The sequence below is a fragment of the Phodopus roborovskii genome, unplaced genomic scaffold (assembly GCF_943737965.1).
Source record: "Phodopus roborovskii unplaced genomic scaffold, PHOROB, whole genome shotgun sequence".
Taxonomy (NCBI): Eukaryota; Metazoa; Chordata; class Mammalia; order Rodentia; family Cricetidae; genus Phodopus; species Phodopus roborovskii.
Window position 1 is genome coordinate 29697610 of NW_026126434.1, and position 18497 is coordinate 29716106.

Consider the following 18497-nt stretch of genomic DNA (forward strand, 5'->3'; position numbering starts at 1 on the left):
CTGACGTGTTTGCCCTGACGCCGTAGGCTGGAGAATGAGGGAGTCAGGGTCGGGAGCTCTGAGGTAACCAGATCGTTACTCTAAGCCCAAACTTTTTCTTTTTTTCTTTTTTCGAGACAGGGTTCCTCTGTGTAACTTTGGAGCCTGTCCTGGAACTCACTCTGTAGACCAGGCTGGCCTCGAACTCACAGAGATCCGTCTGCCTCCCGAGCGCTGGGATTAAAGGCGTGTGCCACTGCTCAGCTAAAGCCAGACTTGTTAACCTCCCTGCGTTGGACAGGCCGTGGATGGGTAAGAGGCGCTCAGCTCTTGAGAGAGGAGGGGGAACTGCTGCACGGCGCTGGGCTCACTCTGTCCTCGTCCACTCTGAAATGCAAGCTTTCCCCTCAGGACCTCATGGAGCCCAGAGGGACCAAGAGAAAAGCTGAAAAGACAGAGGTGGCAGAGCTTTGGAACAAACTCCCGCGTTCAGTGTCGTCACTGCGCACAGAGCCTGCGCTGTACTCTGGGCCGTTTCCCTTCTACCGGCGCCCTTCCGAACTGGGCTGCTTTTCCCTGGATGCACAACGCCAGTACCATGGAGACGCCCGAGCCCTCCGCTACTACAGCCCACCCCCCGTCAATGGTCCAGGTCCTGACTTTGATCTCAGAGATGGGTACCCTGATAGATACAAGCCCCGGGATGAGGAAGTCAAGGAGAGGTTGGACCATTTGCTACGCTGGGTTCTGGAACACCGACACCAGCTGGAGGGGTGAGCGAAGCACACAGCGCACAAGCTGATCTGGAGATCCATTTTCATCTCCTGAAACTGGGAGAGCCAAGTGATCTTTAGCGGGGACTTTGGCTCAGACCGTTAGCCCCAGACTCTTCCCCCCTCAGGGGTCCAGGCTGGCTGGCAGGGGCCACAGTGACATGGCGAGGGCATCTGACGAAACTGCTGACCACACCGTATGAGCGGCAGGAGGGCTGGCAGCTGGCAGCCTCACGGTTCCAAGGGACACTGTACATAAGTGAGGTGGAGACCCCAGCTGCTCGGGCGCAGAGGCTCGCTAGGCCACCCCTCCTCCGGGAGCTCATGTACATGGGCTACAAATTTGAGCAGTACATGTGTGCAGGTGAGAGTTGCCCGCTCTGCTGTGTGGCCACTTTCCAGTCCCTCAGAGGCCTTGAGCCCCTTCCCCTTGCTGCTGCTTTCTCTGCTTGCACAGACAAACCTGGAGGCTCCCCGGACCCCTCTGGGGATGTTAACACCAACGTGGCCTTCTGCTCTGTGCTACGCAGCCGCCTGGGGAACCACCCTCTGCTCTTCTCTGGGGAGGTGGACTGCATTAATCCCCAGGCCCCATCCACACAGCCCCCCGCCTGCTATGTGGAGCTCAAGACCTCCAAGGAGATGCACAGCCCTGGCCAGTGGAGGAACTTCTACAGGTTCGGGCCCTGGGTGAACAGGAGAGTCCTAGGATAATGGAGAGGGTGAGTGTGGAGGGGCCCTGCTGACCCTTTGCCTTTTTCCTATCAGACACAAGCTCCTGAAATGGTGGGCTCAGTCATTCCTCCCAGGGGTCCCACATGTTGTTGCCGGCTTCCGGAACCCAGAAGGTTTCGTCTGTTCCTTAAAGACCTTCCCTACCATGGAGATGTTTGAGAGCGTGAGGGTGAGTCTTCTGGGCTGCCACCGCATCCCCTCCCTGTATCAAGACCTCAGGTCCAGTGCCCCTTTGCCATGTGCCTTCCCCTCCTCCCACCCCCATGGCTCCTGCCTCTTCTGTCCCCTCCAGAATGACCGAGATGGCTGGAACCCCTCTGTGTGCATGAACTTCTGTGCTGCCTTCCTTAGTTTTGCCCAGAATACAGTTGTCCAAGATGACCCCAGGTAAGGACTTGAGGTTTGTGCGCCACCTCTGGATCTCAGCTCAGTCCCTGACTTCACTCCACACCTCCATCTTCCACCAGGCTTGTCCACCTCTTCTCCTGGGAACCTGGTGGCCCAGTCACTGTGTCTGTCCATCGGGACGCACCCTATGCCTTCCTGCCCACGTGGTATGTGGAAGCCATGTCTCAAGACCTCCCGCCACTCTCAATAACTCCCTCCCCCAAGGACTGATGCTTCAGAGGACATACCGGTCTGGTCTCTGTGCAGATAATAAAAGCGTGTTTTTAAGCAGGTCTCTTGATGCATCTGAATACAGTCACCCCTTCCCCATGCTCCAAGCACTCTGATCTCCTATTGTTATACTTTTATCTCACACACCCTTTACTGGGTGTAGAGGCTGGCCGCAAAGACAATGTCCCGCCGTAGCAAGGTGGCTGCTGTCTCCATCTTGGCACCCAGTACAGGCTCTCCTACCAAACGGGCTGCTCCTCGAAGAGAGCGACACATCTCAGCCAGGCGCTGGATGCAGCGGACCACCAAGCCTTCAGGGGTCCCTGAAAGCCCTGCCAACTCGGAGAAGGGCTATGGGGAGAACAGAGTGAAGACTAAATGTTCCGGGCCTGGGCAACCTCTCCCAGCCAGGCACCTGCCAAACCCAGGTACTTACCATACCCCGAGCCCACTCATATACAACCTCGACCAGCCCAAAATTCAGCTCTCCCACAAATTCTTCCACTGTCTGGCTCAGGCCACAGGCCACCTGGACCTCACCAATCCGCTTAGCCACAGCTCTGACACGTTCTACCCCCTGCAGATGGTAAGGAGAGGTCAAGGCCTCCAGCTCCAGGACTAGGGAGGCCCCTGATCAGGAAGAGACTATCCACACCTTGGGAGGCATCTATCGGGGCTGGGCAGAGGGTGGAGGGGTGGAGGTACATAACCCAAGAGAGGAGTGATGGCCCCTACCTGTTTGAGGGTGCTTGGCAGCTGATCCCCAGGGTCACCAGGGCTCTGGCAGACCAGGCCAGAGAGCAGGGCTGCGATCTCCTCAGGTCGCAGGGTGCTCAGTGCATTATCAAACATGAGCTCAGTGAGGAGCAGCTCATGGCTGCTCATGGCACAGGCCACTCGTCCTGCCAGCTTCACTGTGCCAGCCCCATCCACATAGCCCAGGGTCCGCAGCACCTGCAACAAACGGTGAGGGTTGGGGAGCCTGACTCTCTCCGAGCTCCCCTAACCTCACATGCCCCATCCTGCTCTTTCACCTCTACACGCTGGTGGTATTCGGGGAGCAGCAACAGTGACTGGTCCGACAGTAGGAAGCGCAGCCTCTCCATTTCTTTCTGGATCTGCGTTCTCTCCCGCAGCTTCAGGTACTAAACAGAGTCACAGCAGAGACCATCAGCGGCCCCTCACCCTCAGCAGGGGTATACTGGGCACAGGACTGAGGGAGGAGTACCCAGGCTACAGGGCACCGGGTGGAAGCTGCCTCTGCTTAGGCGCTACCTGGGCAGGGAACCGGGGGCTGTGCACACACTGAGCCCCCCGGATCAGCTCCTCCAGCTTCCGTGCCCGGAGCCCACCTTCTACCACTGACACATCCTTGAGCTGCAGGTCGTTGACAGGGTCAAGGGTTGGGGGTCCTGATGGATGGGCCTGAGCGAGACGCAGCAGCTCCTGAACTGCAGTGGTCACAGCTGCAAGGGGAGGGTCCTTCCTGAAGGGGAGTGGGTTTTGTGATCTGGACCGAGAGGCTTCTTTGCCACAGGGGCCTCCCCTCGAGCTGAGGGAGACCCTCGGCTCCCTGTTTCATGGTCCCTTTGTACACATACACCCACTGGGACATGCCCCTCCCTAGAAAAGGCTCCCCACGTCCCTGACCTGAACTTTGGTTGCTGCCTCTTGCTGAAGTCCTCGAGGATCTTCTCCCCATTCACCCGGAGCACTTTGGTGGAGATGGCAGCCACGTCTCCCGGCTGCAGCTTGGCCACAGTGTGGTCACAGGGCCCTGGAAATTGATCAGGTCAGAAGGGCTTTGTCATGGCCCAGGTGTCCTGTTCACACCACTATCAGGAACTCACCTTCAGGCAGGAACAGCTTGAAGCCCACAAGGTCATCTGGTTGGGGCACATCTGGAATGGCTGGCCCCTTGTCCTGTGGGCTCTCAGACACAACTGGCTTATCACACAAGACCAGTGTTGTAAACACTCTGCTGGTAGAGTTTGAGGAGACCTATAGGAGGCATGTACACCAAATGTGGACATAGCATGTCCACCCTGGACAAGGATTGGAAACCCCCACCACCACACAGAACCACTGAACTGAGGAGGGATGAGTGGCCAAGCCAAGTAACTAGAGGAGCTTCTTGGGACCAGGCACAGAGACAAGCATAAAGTGGTGACAAGAGCCTGAGCCAAGGGGGAGACAGTGTCATGCCTCCCACTGTCTAGTGGTGAGGACCCCTCTTGTCCTCACCTGCAGGATCACACCTAAGGCATTGTGATGTTCCTCATTCCTCACAACTACCACCCTTCCTGTAGACAGAGATTTCAGGCCATTCACGGACTCCATGATGCGTCTCTGGAGAGAAGGGCAGACACGAGGGGACATGGGAAGGACACAGGAAGATGTGAGACCAGGACACTGGGACTAAGTTTAGGAGCACCAGTGTGACCCACTGCCTCTCCTATTGGCTCTCCAACATCCCCACTTACTCACCTGGATCATGTTCCTGGTCTCTGTCAGCTCCTCCCCCCAGCTGTAATATTCAGGCAGGTCGGCCAGTTGGCCAGTCACATCAGGCTCTTCCAAGGCCCCCAGCCTCTTGGTGAGTTCAGCCAGAGCCTGCTCATGGGCCTGTGTAAGGGGGTCCCACTTAAGTCTGCAAGCCCCAGTTCTACTCCTACCCCACCTACTGGCCATGCCCACCTACCTCTTCCTGGCTAGCTCTGACCTGCCTGCTGTGCTGGTGGCCCTAACCTCCTCACCTTGCTGTCCTTGCGGGACGGAAACTCCGAGAAGCTCCTCTTCATCATGTCCTCCACCCTGAGGGCGTCCACCCGCAGCAGGTTGAGTATCATGGTGTATGTGAGACGGAACTGGGACTGGAGCTGGGACGGCTTCCCCTGGAGCCAGAGAGTCAGTGTCACCAAGTGCGACCTGTGCCCTAGCCAGCTTCTGGTCCCTGGCTTCGCAGCCATGAGGCGAGGCCTCATACCAACCCCCTGCTCACCTCAGTAACATAAGGGAACAAAATAAAAAGACATGGACTCCCAAATGGCCCCACTGGGTGCCATACCCTCAGTGGCGGTAAAGCAGGAGGAAGAGGGAGCCCCCTTGGACTTGCTCACTTTTTTGTTTTGCTTTTTGTTTTTCAAGATAGGGTTTCTCTGTGTAACAGCCCTGGCTGTCCTGAAACTTGCTCAGTAGACCGGGCTAGTCTCAAACTCAAGGTCCGCCTGCCTCTGGCTCCCTGTGCTGGCATTAAAGGTGTGCACCGCCACGGTCTGGCTGGACTTGCTCACTTTTAACTTGACTTCCCCCAGGAAAATGAGAACATCAGAAGAGCATGTTGGGCTAAAGGATTTGGTGCTGGAACTGCGCCCAGCTGGGCCTCGAATCACTCTGCTCACCATCATCATGCGGTGTAGATCTGCCATCTCGGGCACTCGGCCCTTACAGAGCAGGATGACGGTGCCTGTGGGGTCCAGGCCCCTCCGGCCCGCCCGGCCTGCCATCTGTACATACTCCCCAGGCAGCAGGTCCCGGAAGGTAGAGCCATCGTGTTTGCGCATGGAGTCAAATACCACTGTCCTCGCTGGCATGTTTACCCCCATGGCAAAGGTCTCAGTAGCAAATAAGACCTGGGAAAGAACAGGAGACTGGATCAGCAAAAAGGTCCTTTATATGCCCAGCCCTGGCACAGCTCATCCTCCTTGAAGCCAAGTCTCAGATGACTGTCTACAGAACGTCCTCTTCAGGAGGACCCACAGAGCCAGCACTGTCATTTTCTGCATTCTGCTTAGGTGGTTACCTGGTTCTTTAGCCTCCAACCACAACTGGGAATTGTATTTAACCACCATCTTTTTGTGTGAACACTATTTTAGAATATTTTGCTTTGTACTTGTACGATTCAGCTCCCATAAATGCAGCTATACATCTGATTGTTTTCTACTTTCCACATCCATCCATGTTCTTGTAGCTTTACCAATCATTGCTTGTGACTGAGGTATGTGTCTCTGTGGAGAAACAGCCCCTACATTAACCTAGCCACTGCCCCAGTAGAAGGTACTCTGTTTCACAGTCAGCCTTTCAACACTGATCCCCCGAAGCATAGGCTTAAGATATGAACCCCATCATCATAAACAGGGCCAAAGAGAACAAAGAAAATACATATGTTCCCTCACAGACCAAGGTAGAATTTATTGGCAATAAATACCCAAGAATGACCCTTAGTGTCAAAAAGTATACTACATGTAATTTGCTTAAACAGTGCCAAGGTAGAAAAACAACAACGGTACTTGAATGCCAAACAGTGGCAAATTGGCAACAGCCTACATCTCTGGCCACATTTGCAGTTAGGGAGCTTCATGAATGAATGAATGAATGAATGAATGAATGAATGAAGCCACCCTAGCCATTGTACAGTTGTGCTTCCTGAAAGCATTTCAATTTGCGTCTCTCTAATTATTAGTGACTTTTCTATGATTGCCCGCTGTGGAGGTTTCTCTTCTTAGAACCACTTGTGTCGTATTAGTACATCCCTGTTTAAAGTTAAGGTGAAACACCCTGAGTTCAGTAGGGTCATGAAGCTGGGATTCAAACCCAGGTAGCCTGGATCCAGAACCCAGGTTCCTAACCACTACACTGTCCTGCCTAAGCCTTGGCCCCTCTCACCCACCTGCTCACCTTGACCAGCCCTCGGCTGAACAGCATCTCCACTATCTCCTTAAGGATGGGCAGGATGCCGCTGTGGTGCACACCCAGGCCTCGGCGAAGGAGCTCTGACATGTGCAGGACCTGCAGGAGAGAGGAAGGAGGAGAGGGCAGCAGATCAGAGAAGGCGTGGATAGACACCCCTCAGTGGGGGCAGGTCTCCGATCACCACATCCCCACCCATGTCTACAGGGACACACCTGGGGTAGCTGTCGGTCAGAGCCTCGAAGCCGTGCAAGGCAGCGCTGCAGAAAGAGGTGGATCTCACTCTTCTCCGAGCTAGTTGTGAGATCAAGGGAGGTAAGGCCAGAAGCCTGCTCATCACAGCGGCCTCGGGAAAACGTGAACACTACCACAGGCAGCTGAGCCCGGGCCCGGAGGGAAGCCAGCAAGGACAGGTACACTCCACGGTCCTGAGGTTATGCGAAGGTGGTAGAGTCGGGTTTAAGTAGGTTTGTGTAGAACAGGATGCAGACCTCAAGTCCACCCGCTCCCCACGGGGACCGGTGCTAAAATGGCGGCTGAAATACAGGCTGTGGAGGGGATGACAGGCCCTCACCTGTGCAGGTCCCCCCTGGTGCGTGGGCTGCTTGGCCCCAAAGGTCTGTGCATGCTTACTCATCCTTTCCTTCTTGGCCTCCACTGCAGCATAGTACCTGAGCACAGGGTGAGGTGGTGTGAGACCCAGCACAGGCCCAGCCATGACACCCAGCCCTGAACTTACCCCTTGGTGTGGAAGGCCCCTCGGGAGTCCAGCAGAAGGAAGAGCTCCCCTTGAGTCTTGGGGCTGTTTCCTGTGAAGAGATAGTGTTCCAGGGGGACAGGACGGGCAACCGTGCTGATCACATAGATCTGCCGCCGCTTCAGCCGCCTGGAGAGGGGAGAGGGCAGCGGGTCAGAGAAGGCACCAGAAAGAACCCCCCATCTTCCAGAATGGGAGGCCACTAGCCACAACTTCATCTCCTCTTCAGCTCCCACTGGTTCAAAGACAAAGCTCTGCCCTATCCTTCCTCAGTCTTATGCAGTCTATCTGCCCAGACAGGCAGCTCCCACCCCAACCCCATCTCAGCATGCAAAAATGTTCTGGGCCCCCAACCCAGCCACCCAGGTCTGACTGTTTCCCAGCTCCATACCCTGACCCCTCTCCTCATTGTAGTGGCCTGAGCTCCCCAACCCCCACCAAGGAACACCCAGTCCCCTTGACTCAAGCACCCAGGAAGCTCATCTCACCCAATCCAGTCAGCAAACTCCAGGGCATTGGGGACGGTGGCGCTCAGAAGGATGATGGACACGTGGTCAGGAAGCATGATGAGCACCTCCTCCCACACGACCCCACGCTGCACACACATGGAGAGACAGGTCAGTCAGGGAGCAGGAGACAGTACAGTCCTCAGGGTATGCGGGGCAGGGCTATGCGGCGAGGACCCTCCTGCTGCTCACCTCGGCGTCGTTGATATAGTGGACTTCATCGAAGATGACCCACTCCAGGTCCCGGATGACATCGGAGCCGCTGTACAACATGGAGCTGGGGAGGAGCAGCGCCCAGATGACCCCTCAGCAGATCTGACTCTGCCCTGCTTCTGCGGGGATGCTCACTCCCCACCCAGAGCCCACCTGGGAGGCCCCTCTCTCACCGAAGAATCTCCGTGGTCATGATGAGGCAGGAGGCCTCTGGGTGCAGCTGCACATCCCCCGTGAGCAGCCCCACGTCCCCGAATGTGTTTCGGAAGTCCCGAAACTTCTGGTTGCTCAGGGCTTTGATGGGAGAAGTATAGATGGTGCTAGAAATGGGGTATGAAGTCAGCTAGTCGGTCCTCACAGACCCACAGCTGGGGTACCCAGCCTTCTAGCCAGAGTCCTCCCTCACACTGACAATCTTCAAACTCCCCTCCATGACACCAGCCCTTCCTAAGCTAGCCCAGGTCATCTTTCTGCCCCTCTTCTCTCCTAGACCTTTTTATCTCTCTCTCTCTGAACCCCATCTCAGCCTCTACTGGACCTCTTGTCTAAAGGGTAAAGTACAGGGGTGATGGGGAAGGGGAGGTCCCAAAAGGATGCAGCAGGAGGAGGGCAGGCTGAGGAGGCATGTGTACCGGGTCATGTGTTTCTGGGCCAGGGCAATGGCATATTCAGCCACCACTGTCTTCCCAGCGGATGTGTGAGCTGCAACAAAGACAGAGTCATGCTGCTCCAAGTGCAGGATGGCCTGCTTCTGAAAGACATCTGGCTCAAACGCCCACTGTGTGAGAGAAATGGGCAGGGCTGTAGCGATAGAGACTCTCTGCTCTCCCCACCCCCAGGAATGCAGAGCAAAAAGGAGAAGGCCAGAGTAGGGCTGGGACCAAAAAGTGAGACAGGCCAGGAAGGTACATGGGCTCTGGTGAAGAGAGAGAGAACAAGGCTGGGCTGAGGGGCAGGACCAGGGTCTACTCTACCAAGTAAGGCCTAGATATAGTACCTGGAAGGCAGGCTGAGGAATGAGACGGTAAAAATCACCCACGGGGGAGGTGACATCCACAGGGACGGCCCACTGTTCCTGAGCTGCAGGTTTAGGAGGCCCCAGCGGGGATACGGTTGAGGATGCTTCCTGGAAACATCAGGTAGGAGTGATAAAAGTATAGCCAGAGTGCTCAATTGCTACTCATCTCCTAAAGATTTCACTGCTATCCTCAAACCCAACCTCAGCATCAAACCCAACCCCCTCCTGGAGGCAGCACTCCATCCTGCTTGCCTCCATCACTGGCGACTACCAACCTTCAACACTAGATCCTCCAGACTGCTCGCTCGGACCAGGGCAGTACTGCAGGGAGAGGCTGGAACAGGGTCCCCTGTAGGACCTCCTGCGGCCTCACTCTCGTCCTCGTCGCCTCCACTCAGGTCTAGAGGCTCCAGCAGACGGCTGAGGCTGAGCAACCCTGGCACAGGAGCTTGGTGATCTGAGGAACAACAGCCACCTTGTCATATTTGCAAGTCTGTGAGAGCAGGGCAGCCCTGCAAATCCTTATCAAACTCACCCTTGGGGGCAAAATCCACCCCTTTCTTGAAGCCAGGTGGGACGGTGAGAAGTTCTGCGGATGGAAACAGAGAGGAAGCGTCAGCCACCACCTAGCTGTTCTGGAAACTACATCATATGACACAGATATTCACACTACTCTGCCTCTGTGTACACAGCTATAGCCATTTTTAAAGAGCTACTAGGGAGAACACCTTTTCCCTTGGGGGTGAAAAGGATCCCTTTCCCATAGTTTGTGAAAATACAGGATGGGTAGAAAGAGTTCACTGGACCCTCCTCAGTCACAGGGCCACTTTACCTTTCTCAAAGTCTATCTCCTCCTCAGCTTCCTCCCAAGTGCTCAGATCTGTTATGGTGGGCTCGTCCATCCCACCTGGGGAAACATGAGGTTACAGCATCAGCAGGCACCTATTCCCTAGACACTAAGACACTCTCTACCACTATCATGTACAACTTACCTGGCCAGAAAGGGTACTGTGTTGGATTGCCCCAGAGTGACTGGGAGGCTGGCCCTGGAGGCCGGCGAAGGGACAAGGAGGTTGTGGCCGACAGGTTTGTGTTCTCCAGCAGAACCTGAGACAAGAGGTTGGAGTCCCAGTGAGACCAAGCCTGCTCTGACCCATCCCCCCCCAATCCTGTTTCTTGTGGTCTCTGACCTCTCACCTCCTTGTAGCCCAGTATCTGGCCTGTGGTTGGGTGTCTCTGGGCCTGAAGGTCGGATGGAACGGGAGCCCCCAGAGCAGCCAGAAGAGACCATGGATCCCTCTTCCTCTGCCATTTTCTGGAGAGAAGGAATTTTGGAGTCAGCTTTCTCCTGATCCTTCCTCCTTTGGCTGGTCCACCTCCCTAGTTGGGCCCCTGCAGACTTCTCACCGAGCTGAGTGTTCCACACCATGCAGAGGAAGCCAGACAGGAGATGAGAGAAACAACTGCTCTGCTTCTTGCTGTAGGTCTGGGGCACAGGGAGGGAGGCCATGGGGAAGCTGGGACAAGGACAAGATGAGAAGCATTATGTTAGGAAAGGATAAAGTGCAGACAAAGGGGGCGATTGAATTTGTGTTTAAATCCAATGGAAGTTGTCGCCAACAGAAGCTGAGGCAATCAGGTAATGAGCAAAGTCTGAAGGCTAAGCAAAACCCACCTGCAGCTGAAGTCCTAGGACACTAAAGCAAACCGGATTTCAGACGCATAGAGGCTAGACACAGCAATTTGCATTCTTACTTTAAGACAGGCTTTCATGTAACCCAGGCTTGCCTCCAACTTTATATATATACATACATGAGTATATATGTATATACACACACACATATCCGAGAATTACCTTGAAATGAGGGTGACAAGCATGTGATACCACATTTGAGTGGATCACACCCAGGTCTTTGTGTATGCTAGGGAAGCCCTGTACCGACTGAGCTACATACTCAGCTGGGAGCTTGCATTTTAGACTTCCTTAGTAGTAGTAATAACATGTGTGGATATATAGGTATTTGTGGAATGTGTGGACATGGGTACACACATGCTCTCACCCTCTGCCTTTACATGTGTTTCATGAAGCATGCATGGCGAGGACTTCAATCAACTAAGCCAGTGTTCCTCAACCTTCCTAATGCTGTGACCCTTGAATACAGTTCCCCAACTTGTGGTGACCCCACCCAAACATAAAACTATTTTGTTGCTCCTTCATGAGTGTAATTTTGTGATGTAAATACCTGAGATGCAGGATCTCTTATATGCAACTCTTGAGAAAGGGTTGTTCACCCGCCAAAGGGGTTGAGAACCTCTGGACTAAGCCACTCCTAGATCTTCTCTTTCTTCTTGTTTCTTTCTTTCTTTCTTTATTCAATCATTCGTTTATTTTGGAGATAAGATCTCACTATATGGCTCTAGCGGGCCTGGAACTTGATAGGTAGACCAAACTAGCCTCCAACTCAGGGGATCTGCCTGCCTCTGCCTCCCAAGTGCTGGGATTAAAGCCATGAGCCATACCCGGCTTCAGACTGAGGAGTTTAAAACTGAGTTCTCAGTCAAGTGCCCTGGGGCGTGCTGGAAGACGGAACCTCCAAGGAGGAAAGCTACACAGGAAGGGACAGTTGTGAGAGCAAGTGTCTCCAGCACTCCCTGTTCTGACCCACTGGAGGCTGGGGTCTGTCCACCATCAGCTGGGAGCCCGGATGACAGTGCCCAAGCACAGGAAGGTGGGGTCAAAGGTCCTCCAGTGGTCGGGGTAGAATTACTCACAGTGCTCTCTGGAGCCCCAGGCACGCTCAGCAGCTCCCAGCGCCCAGTGCACCCCACTTCCAGAGCTCGAAGGGGCAGGTTCAAGGGATCTGGGGGAGGCAGCACTACGGGGAGGGGGGAAAGGCCACAGGTTAGAGGCCAAAAGTCATTCCCATCTGCTATTCCGTTCCGTTCCCCTCCCCTCCCCTTTCACTTCCCCCTCCCCCTCACCGAGTCTCTCAGTCTCCAGCATCCTGAAGCCCCGGCAGCTGCTGCACAGCCCGGAAACTCAGAGAGAGCAGCCACGGAGTCGGCCCCGCCCCGAGACGGGCGGAAGTCGGTGTTTTTCCGGCACGCCCCCTCCCTCCACCACTCCCCGCCGGGAGCGTGGGCGAGTGCGGCGCCGAAGCCAGACTCCGAGCAGGGCAAAGCTGGGCGGAAGTCGCTGCGCCTCGCCGCCTTGGTTACCGCGTGTCCCGCCCCCTGTACGTCATCGCCGCGAGCCCGCGCGCAGCAGCCCGCGCGGCGGCGCCGGAGACTGCGGGCCCGGGCGCCGCCCCCTCAGGTGAGGGCTTCGTCTCATCTCCTTCGCGCCTTCCCTTCGCGGCCCCTGCTTCTTCTTCCTCCTCCTCTGGTTGCCCAGATAGCGCTGCGCGGGCCCAGCCGCCTTCTCTGCCCATCGGACCCCGAGGTTGGCTGACCTAACCCCATTGGGCATGGGGGTCGGGAGCCATCGCCTTGGCGTCGCAGGGAGTGCTTTGCCTTCTCCGGGCTGAGGTACCCCAAGGCTCTGGTGTCTGGACCTTGGACAAAGGCGGGAATGCCGGTTGATTGTAATGAACTGGAGGTCGGGCAGCAGCCTCTTTGAAACCAGGGGTTAGGGCAAGGCCAGAGGCTGCATGCAGTAGGCGGGCCTGGAGGTTGGGGTAAATACAGGATGGACATAAGTTGGACGACGTGTGAATGTTGAGTGGTGACAGTAAAGAGTGATGTCTTGGGTTCTGCCCTTGAACCAGGAGCCAACATGTTGGTGATACCTCCCGGACTGAGCGAAGAGGAAGAGGCACTACAGAAGAAATTCAACAAACTCAAGAAAAAGGTAAGGAGTGTAGGGTGCTGGGCCAACCCTTTGCAGACTGAGGACACCTGGGTGAGTGTGAGGCGATGGGACTTTTCCTTTCTCGTGCCTCATACCCAGAACACACCTCTTGTTTAGCTTCACCAGCATTGCCAAGTCCTGGTTTGAACGCTCGCTCTTTTCTGTCCAGTCCCTGTGGACTTGTCATGTTTCCTGTGGTTTTAGTGCCACCCAAGAGCTAGAGATTGTCAGGTTTGGATTCCCAGTTCCATTCAGTGTGTTTTAAAGCATCAGATTTCCAAGCTAAAGCCACCTTCCTGTGTAATCTACCCCTCTTTCTAAAATCTCTTCAGACAGGGCCTCACACTTTAGCCCAGGCTGGATTGAATCTATGTAGCTTTGGATAGCCTGCAACAGTTCTGAACCTCCGTAATCTGTTCACCGCACACTCAGCTCACTTCTGACTTATGCACTATTTACAGAGGAGAACATCTGTCATGTCTGTCCATGTCCTGTTCCTTCCTCCCTCCCACTTTTTGTTTTGTTTTGAAACAGGGTCTCAGTAAACAGCCCAGGTTGACCTTGAGCTCCTGGGTTCATGTGATGCTCCTCAGCTTCTCTGAGGAGCTGGAACTGCAGGTGCACAACATCATACTCATTACTAAGTAATCTCTCGATTGGCTCTTTCCCTCAGAACAAGGATTTGCTTGGCTGTTTTGGGGAGGGGGCACACATGATCCATTGAAAACACTTCAAAGGTTTCATGTTATATATAGAACAAAGCCCTGAAATCTCCACTCAACATCCCTGTCAGAAAAGACAGCATTACTCTTAAAACAGGCATCCTGAGCTGGGCGTTGGTGGTGCACGCCATTAATCCCAGCACTCGGGAGGCAGAGGCAGAAGGATCTCTGTGAGTTCGAGACCAGCCTGGTCTTCAGAGCAAGTTCCAGAACAGGCTCCAAAGCTACACAGAGAAACCCTGTCTGGAAAAAAAAAAAAAAAAAAAACAGACAAACAAACAAAACAACAGGCGTCCTGTTGGCCAGGTAGTGGTGGTTCCTGCCTTTAATCCCAGCACTTGGAAGGCAGAGACAGGCAGATATCTGTGAATTCAAAGCCAGCCTGGTCTACAGAGTGACTTCCAGGACAGGCTTCAAAGCTGCAGAGAAACCCTGTCTCAAAAACAAAACAAACAAACAAACAAAAAACACATCCCCAAGACCTTTCCTCTGCATTTTTACCACATTTTAGTATGTTTTCTTTGTCTAAAATATCTTTTTGTCTGTGTTGGGTAAACTCTACCCAGGTCCCAGTTTAGTAGCCACTTAAGCATCTGAGAATGTTACTTGCTTTCAGCTATGATTGGTTAGTACCTTTGATTATTCTTGGCTGTCAGTCTAGTCATTATATTTCCTGGATTAGCAACTAGGTGTTTCACTTTTGTACAACCTCAGTAAATATGCAGAAGATAGGTGGGTAAAATCCCCAAGGAAGATGTTTTAGGGCTTATTTGCAGCTTATATGGAGGGCTTAGGGTTTTTTGTTTTGTTTTGTTTTTCAACTGCCAAAATAGACAAGAGAGCCTTTGGATGCCATGCTTTGGTTAGGTCAAATATTTGAGGACACCATATGTACTGCCCCTGCAATGATTCATATAAGGGACTAGCACCTTGGTTGACAAACCTCTTCTGGTTAATCTTTCTCCTTCCCAGAAAAAAGCATTGTTGGCTCTCAAGAAGCAAAGTAGCAGTAGTTCCAGCAGCCAGGGTGGTGTCAAACGCTGTAAGTGATAGATGTGGAACCCAAGGAGGAGCGGCATGGGGCTGCCCTCCACCACAGCCAGCATAACGCCTCCCTCCTGCCCCCAGCACTGTCCGAGCAGCCTGTGGTGGACACAGCCACAGCAACAGAACAGGCCAAGCAGCTGGTGAAGTCAGGAGCCATCAGTGCCATCAAGGCTGAGACTAAGAACTCAGGCTTCAAACGTTCTCGGACGCTAGAGGGGAAGTTAAAGGTGAGCACTGTAAGATGGTTTGGGGCACCCTTGACATCCGTGAGATCCCCTCAAAACTGGAAGGGAGGTAGGCTTAGGGGAAATCATGTATATTCAGATACAAGCAAGTAGTACTGTTCTGAGGTTTAGGCTCTTTTTCTACTTTCTTATTCCTTTCTCACTGTTCCCCTAGGCCAGTCTTCAACTCATGAGCTCAAATGGCACACGGGTCTCAGCCTCACAAGCACCTGGGGCTAGAGGGGCACGACATATACACTGTTGGAGCATTAGGTTTCTTATCTATTATACAGGAAACCTAGGTGGCTCCTACATTTCTGCTTTCACGTTTGTGCTACTTTAGGTTGAAGGGAAATTTGAGTAAACCAAACCCTTATTTAAAAATAGCACAGCAGAGCCAGGCGTTGGTGGCACACGTCTTTAGTCCCAGCACTCAGGAGGCAGAGGCAGGCGGATCTCTGTGAGGTTGAGACCAGCCTGGTCTACAAGAGCTAGTTCCAGAACAGGCTCCAAAGCCACAGAGAAACCCTGTCTTGAAAAACCCAAAAAAAAAAAAAGAAAGAAAGAAAGAAATAGCACAGCAAAACAGGTGGTGATAACCCATGCCTTTAATCTCAGCACTCGAGAGGCAGAGGCAAGGGAATTTCTGTGTGTTTGAAGCCAGGCTGAACTGCACAGAGAAACTCTGTCTCGAAAAACAAAGAGACCAACATCATTAATAAGAAGTGTAATAGGAACGAAAGAGGAACTAGATGAGAAGCCAAGAAGAGAGGGAAAGGCGCTTTCCTGGTCCGCACTAACATGGTTATCTATTTCTTCCCAGGACCCTGAGAAGGGGCCTGTCCCCACTTTCCAGCCCTTCCAGAGGAGCGTATCTGCTGACGAAGACCTACAGGAGGTAATGGTTTCTGTTAAGGGTTGAGGACAAAAGACTCAAAGATTTTGGACCCTGTTCCAGCACCTGGGAATCATCTTAATTGTTTATCTTTTTTCCCCCCCCTTTAGTCATCCAGACGTCCCCAGAGGAAATCTCTGTATGAAAGGTCAGAGAGAGACCACTGTTTTCTGTGGGGTAGTGGCCAGAGTCATTAGAGAGAAGCCACAGTTTGGTGTGGAGTCAGTGGCCAGAGTCGTTGGAAGGCTGCAGATGGAGTGTGTCTGTAAGATGGGAGCCCCCTTTGTCCTTACTGTCTGCCTTTCCCCAGCTTTGTGTCTTCTAGCGATCGGCTGCGGGAACTGGGACCAGATGGAGAAGAATCCGAGGGACCTGGGGCTGGTGATGGCCCACCTCGAGGCTTTGACTGGAGCTACGAAGAACACGGTGGTGCCCGCTCCTCAGCCTCCCCTCCCCGAAGCCGCAGCCGGGACCGAAGTCATGAGAGGAGCCGAGATAGGGACCGGGACAAAGACCGAGACAAAGACCGGGATCGAGACCGAGACAAAGACAGAGACCGTGACAGAGACAGAGACCGGGACAAAGATAAAGATCGGGAGCGAGACAGAGAGCGAGAGGGCCCTTTCCGTAGTGAGTGTTCTTGGCCAGGCTTAGGTGGGTCCCGCTAAATAGGGGGTGATGGGGACTCAGTAGTGTCGTGATTCCTGAACCACAGGGTCAGACTCGTTTCCTGAAAGAAGGGCCCCTCGGAAGGGGAACACCCTATATGTGTATGGAGAGGACATGACGCCAACCCTCCTCCGAGGGGCCTTCTCTCCCTTTGGAAACATCATCGACCTTTCCATGGACCCACCCAGAAAGTAAGGATGAGCATCCTGGGGAGGAAGCTGTGTGGGGACACTAGGGCCATGGGCTGCCACTGACCCCGCTTTTTGTCACCCCAGCTGTGCCTTCGTCACCTATGAGAAGATGGAATCTGCAGATCAGGCCGTTGCTGAGGTTGGGACTTCTCAGACCCCTCCTTCCTGTCCTTCCTGTCCTTCCTGTCCCTACTGTCTACCTCTTCTCCTGACTGAGAAAACCTCCATCCTTGGAGCCCTGTCTGGTCCCCAGGGTGGCAGCACCTGGCTCCCTGTAATGCCCACCCTCTGTCCCCTCCTGTTTTGTCCCACAGCTCAATGGGACCCAGGTGGAATCCGTGCAGCTCAAAGTCAACATAGCCCGCAAACAGCCCATGTTGGATGCTGCTACTGGCAAGTCTGTCTGGGGTTCCCTTGGTAAGGATGATGCTCTTCCCTCATCCCCTCCCTACAGTACACCATTTCCTAGAGTACTAAGGGTTAGGATTTGTACTAGACAGGTGATGGAGAATTGCCAGGCTGTATGTCATAGTGGAGGAACATTAAAAGGTCCCGCGGCAGTGACTGGGACAGGGAGGAGAGCAGGAACCAGGTTGTCTCCTCTGAGCTGGAACAATGTCTGAACTTGAAATTGTGTGTCTGGAACCATCAGAGATGGGAATTGTAGAGAAAAGGGTGACCCAGAATTGGTGTGGGGGATCGAGTACGTTAGAAAGCCGGCTGGGCTCTGCTAAGCGCCTCTCCAGCAGCCCTGGCCTGCCAGACATAAGTGGCAACTGCAGCAAGGGAACCACGAGGGGTCCCCCACGAGCATCCCCAGAAGCCCTAGGTCATGAACCCAGGACCTAAGGAGGAGGGGCAGTCAGCAGAAGCAGGGTACAGGACCAGAGAGGGGACTGCTTTGGCCCCGTGGGTATTGGATGGAACCCTTGGATGAGGAGTGTGAGGAAAGAGAGGGGTCCTCAGAAGTCTGGTCTGTGTATGAGGTTCCTCAGTGGACACTGAGAGACCCACTCTGCCTGAAGCAGATTTTCAAAGCAAGAGGCCATGCAGACACCAGGAAGGAACCAGACTGGACCAGTCAATATACCAGCAAGGGCCACAGAGGTGTTCTCATCTTTTATTTCATGTATTTCACAATGTCATCATTCACATGGCTCACTCAATAATAAGGTTCTAAGCCACAGTGAGACTCTGGCCACCAGAGGGCAGCATAAACACTAGTGGGCCAAGGCTAGGGCAGAGATAGACCTCAGGTCTAACCAGTGAGCTACTTCACACCTTAACTGTTCCTTCCTTTCCTGCCTCCTTAGCTGTCCAGAACAGCCCTAAGGGTTGTCACCGGGACAAGAGGACCCAGATTGTGTACAGTGACGATCTGTAGGAAACCTCCGTGGATGGCTTCTAAGACATGAAGCTGGATTCCTTGTGCCTCATATTGCCCCGAAGCTGGTCTCAGTAAAATCCTGGGGCAGAAGTTCGCTCACCCCCTCAGCCTCTAGTTTTTCAGCACTTGGGATTGGGGTTAACCCTTTAAAGACGGCTGTCAGTGTTGATGTTTCTTGTAGCAACATGACCAGTGCACACCCCCTGATCCCTTACCCCCCCCAA

General features: G+C 53.8%; 3 protein-coding genes across 4 annotated transcripts; 2 read left to right on the top strand and 1 right to left on the bottom strand.

Moving 5' to 3' along the window:
• The first annotated feature begins 138 nt into the window (after nt 1–138).
• On the top strand, nt 139–2165 carry Dxo (decapping exoribonuclease). Its single transcript, XM_051187296.1, has 7 exons — nt 139–291; nt 391–752; nt 881–1116; nt 1210–1429; nt 1521–1656; nt 1780–1874; nt 1955–2165. Exons 2-7 carry the CDS (start codon nt 397–399, stop codon nt 2103–2105), a joined length of 1194 nt encoding a protein of 397 aa, XP_051043253.1. The 5' UTR covers nt 139–291; nt 391–396; the 3' UTR covers nt 2106–2165.
• Skic2 (SKI2 subunit of superkiller complex) lies at nt 2120–12336 on the bottom strand. 2 transcript variants are annotated; one of them, XM_051187294.1, is made up of 28 exons: nt 12271–12336; nt 12061–12164; nt 10696–10805; nt 10486–10603; nt 10281–10395; nt 10121–10195; nt 9824–9877; nt 9564–9745; nt 9268–9396; nt 8903–9048; nt 8444–8590; nt 8250–8334; nt 8040–8146; nt 7534–7680; nt 7369–7465; nt 7010–7222; nt 6783–6893; nt 5507–5737; nt 4862–4999; nt 4593–4730; nt 4350–4454; nt 3956–4106; nt 3756–3882; nt 3381–3591; nt 3140–3250; nt 2841–3059; nt 2542–2682; nt 2120–2456 (listed from the first exon to the last, which is right to left on the bottom strand). In XM_051187294.1, the coding sequence occupies exons 1-28, from the start codon at nt 12290–12292 to the stop codon at nt 2256–2258; spliced, it is 3735 nt and encodes a 1244-aa protein (XP_051043251.1). In that variant the 5' UTR covers nt 12293–12336; the 3' UTR covers nt 2120–2255. The 2 variants fall into 2 exon arrangements, 1 of the variants encoding a protein (XP_051043251.1); XR_007834696.1 differs by lacking the exon at nt 2120–2456 and having other exon boundaries at nt 3458–3591.
• Nucleotides 12337–12545: 209 nt separating this feature from the next.
• Nucleotides 12546–18363, top strand: Nelfe (negative elongation factor complex member E). Its single transcript, XM_051187298.1, has 11 exons — nt 12546–12816; nt 13056–13138; nt 14833–14902; nt 14989–15134; nt 15955–16029; nt 16137–16174; nt 16337–16656; nt 16742–16886; nt 16971–17025; nt 17201–17303; nt 18200–18363. The coding sequence occupies exons 2-11, from the start codon at nt 13064–13066 to the stop codon at nt 18268–18270; spliced, it is 1098 nt and encodes a 365-aa protein (XP_051043255.1). The 5' UTR covers nt 12546–12816; nt 13056–13063; the 3' UTR covers nt 18271–18363.
• The last annotated feature ends 134 nt before the right edge of the window (nt 18364–18497 follow it).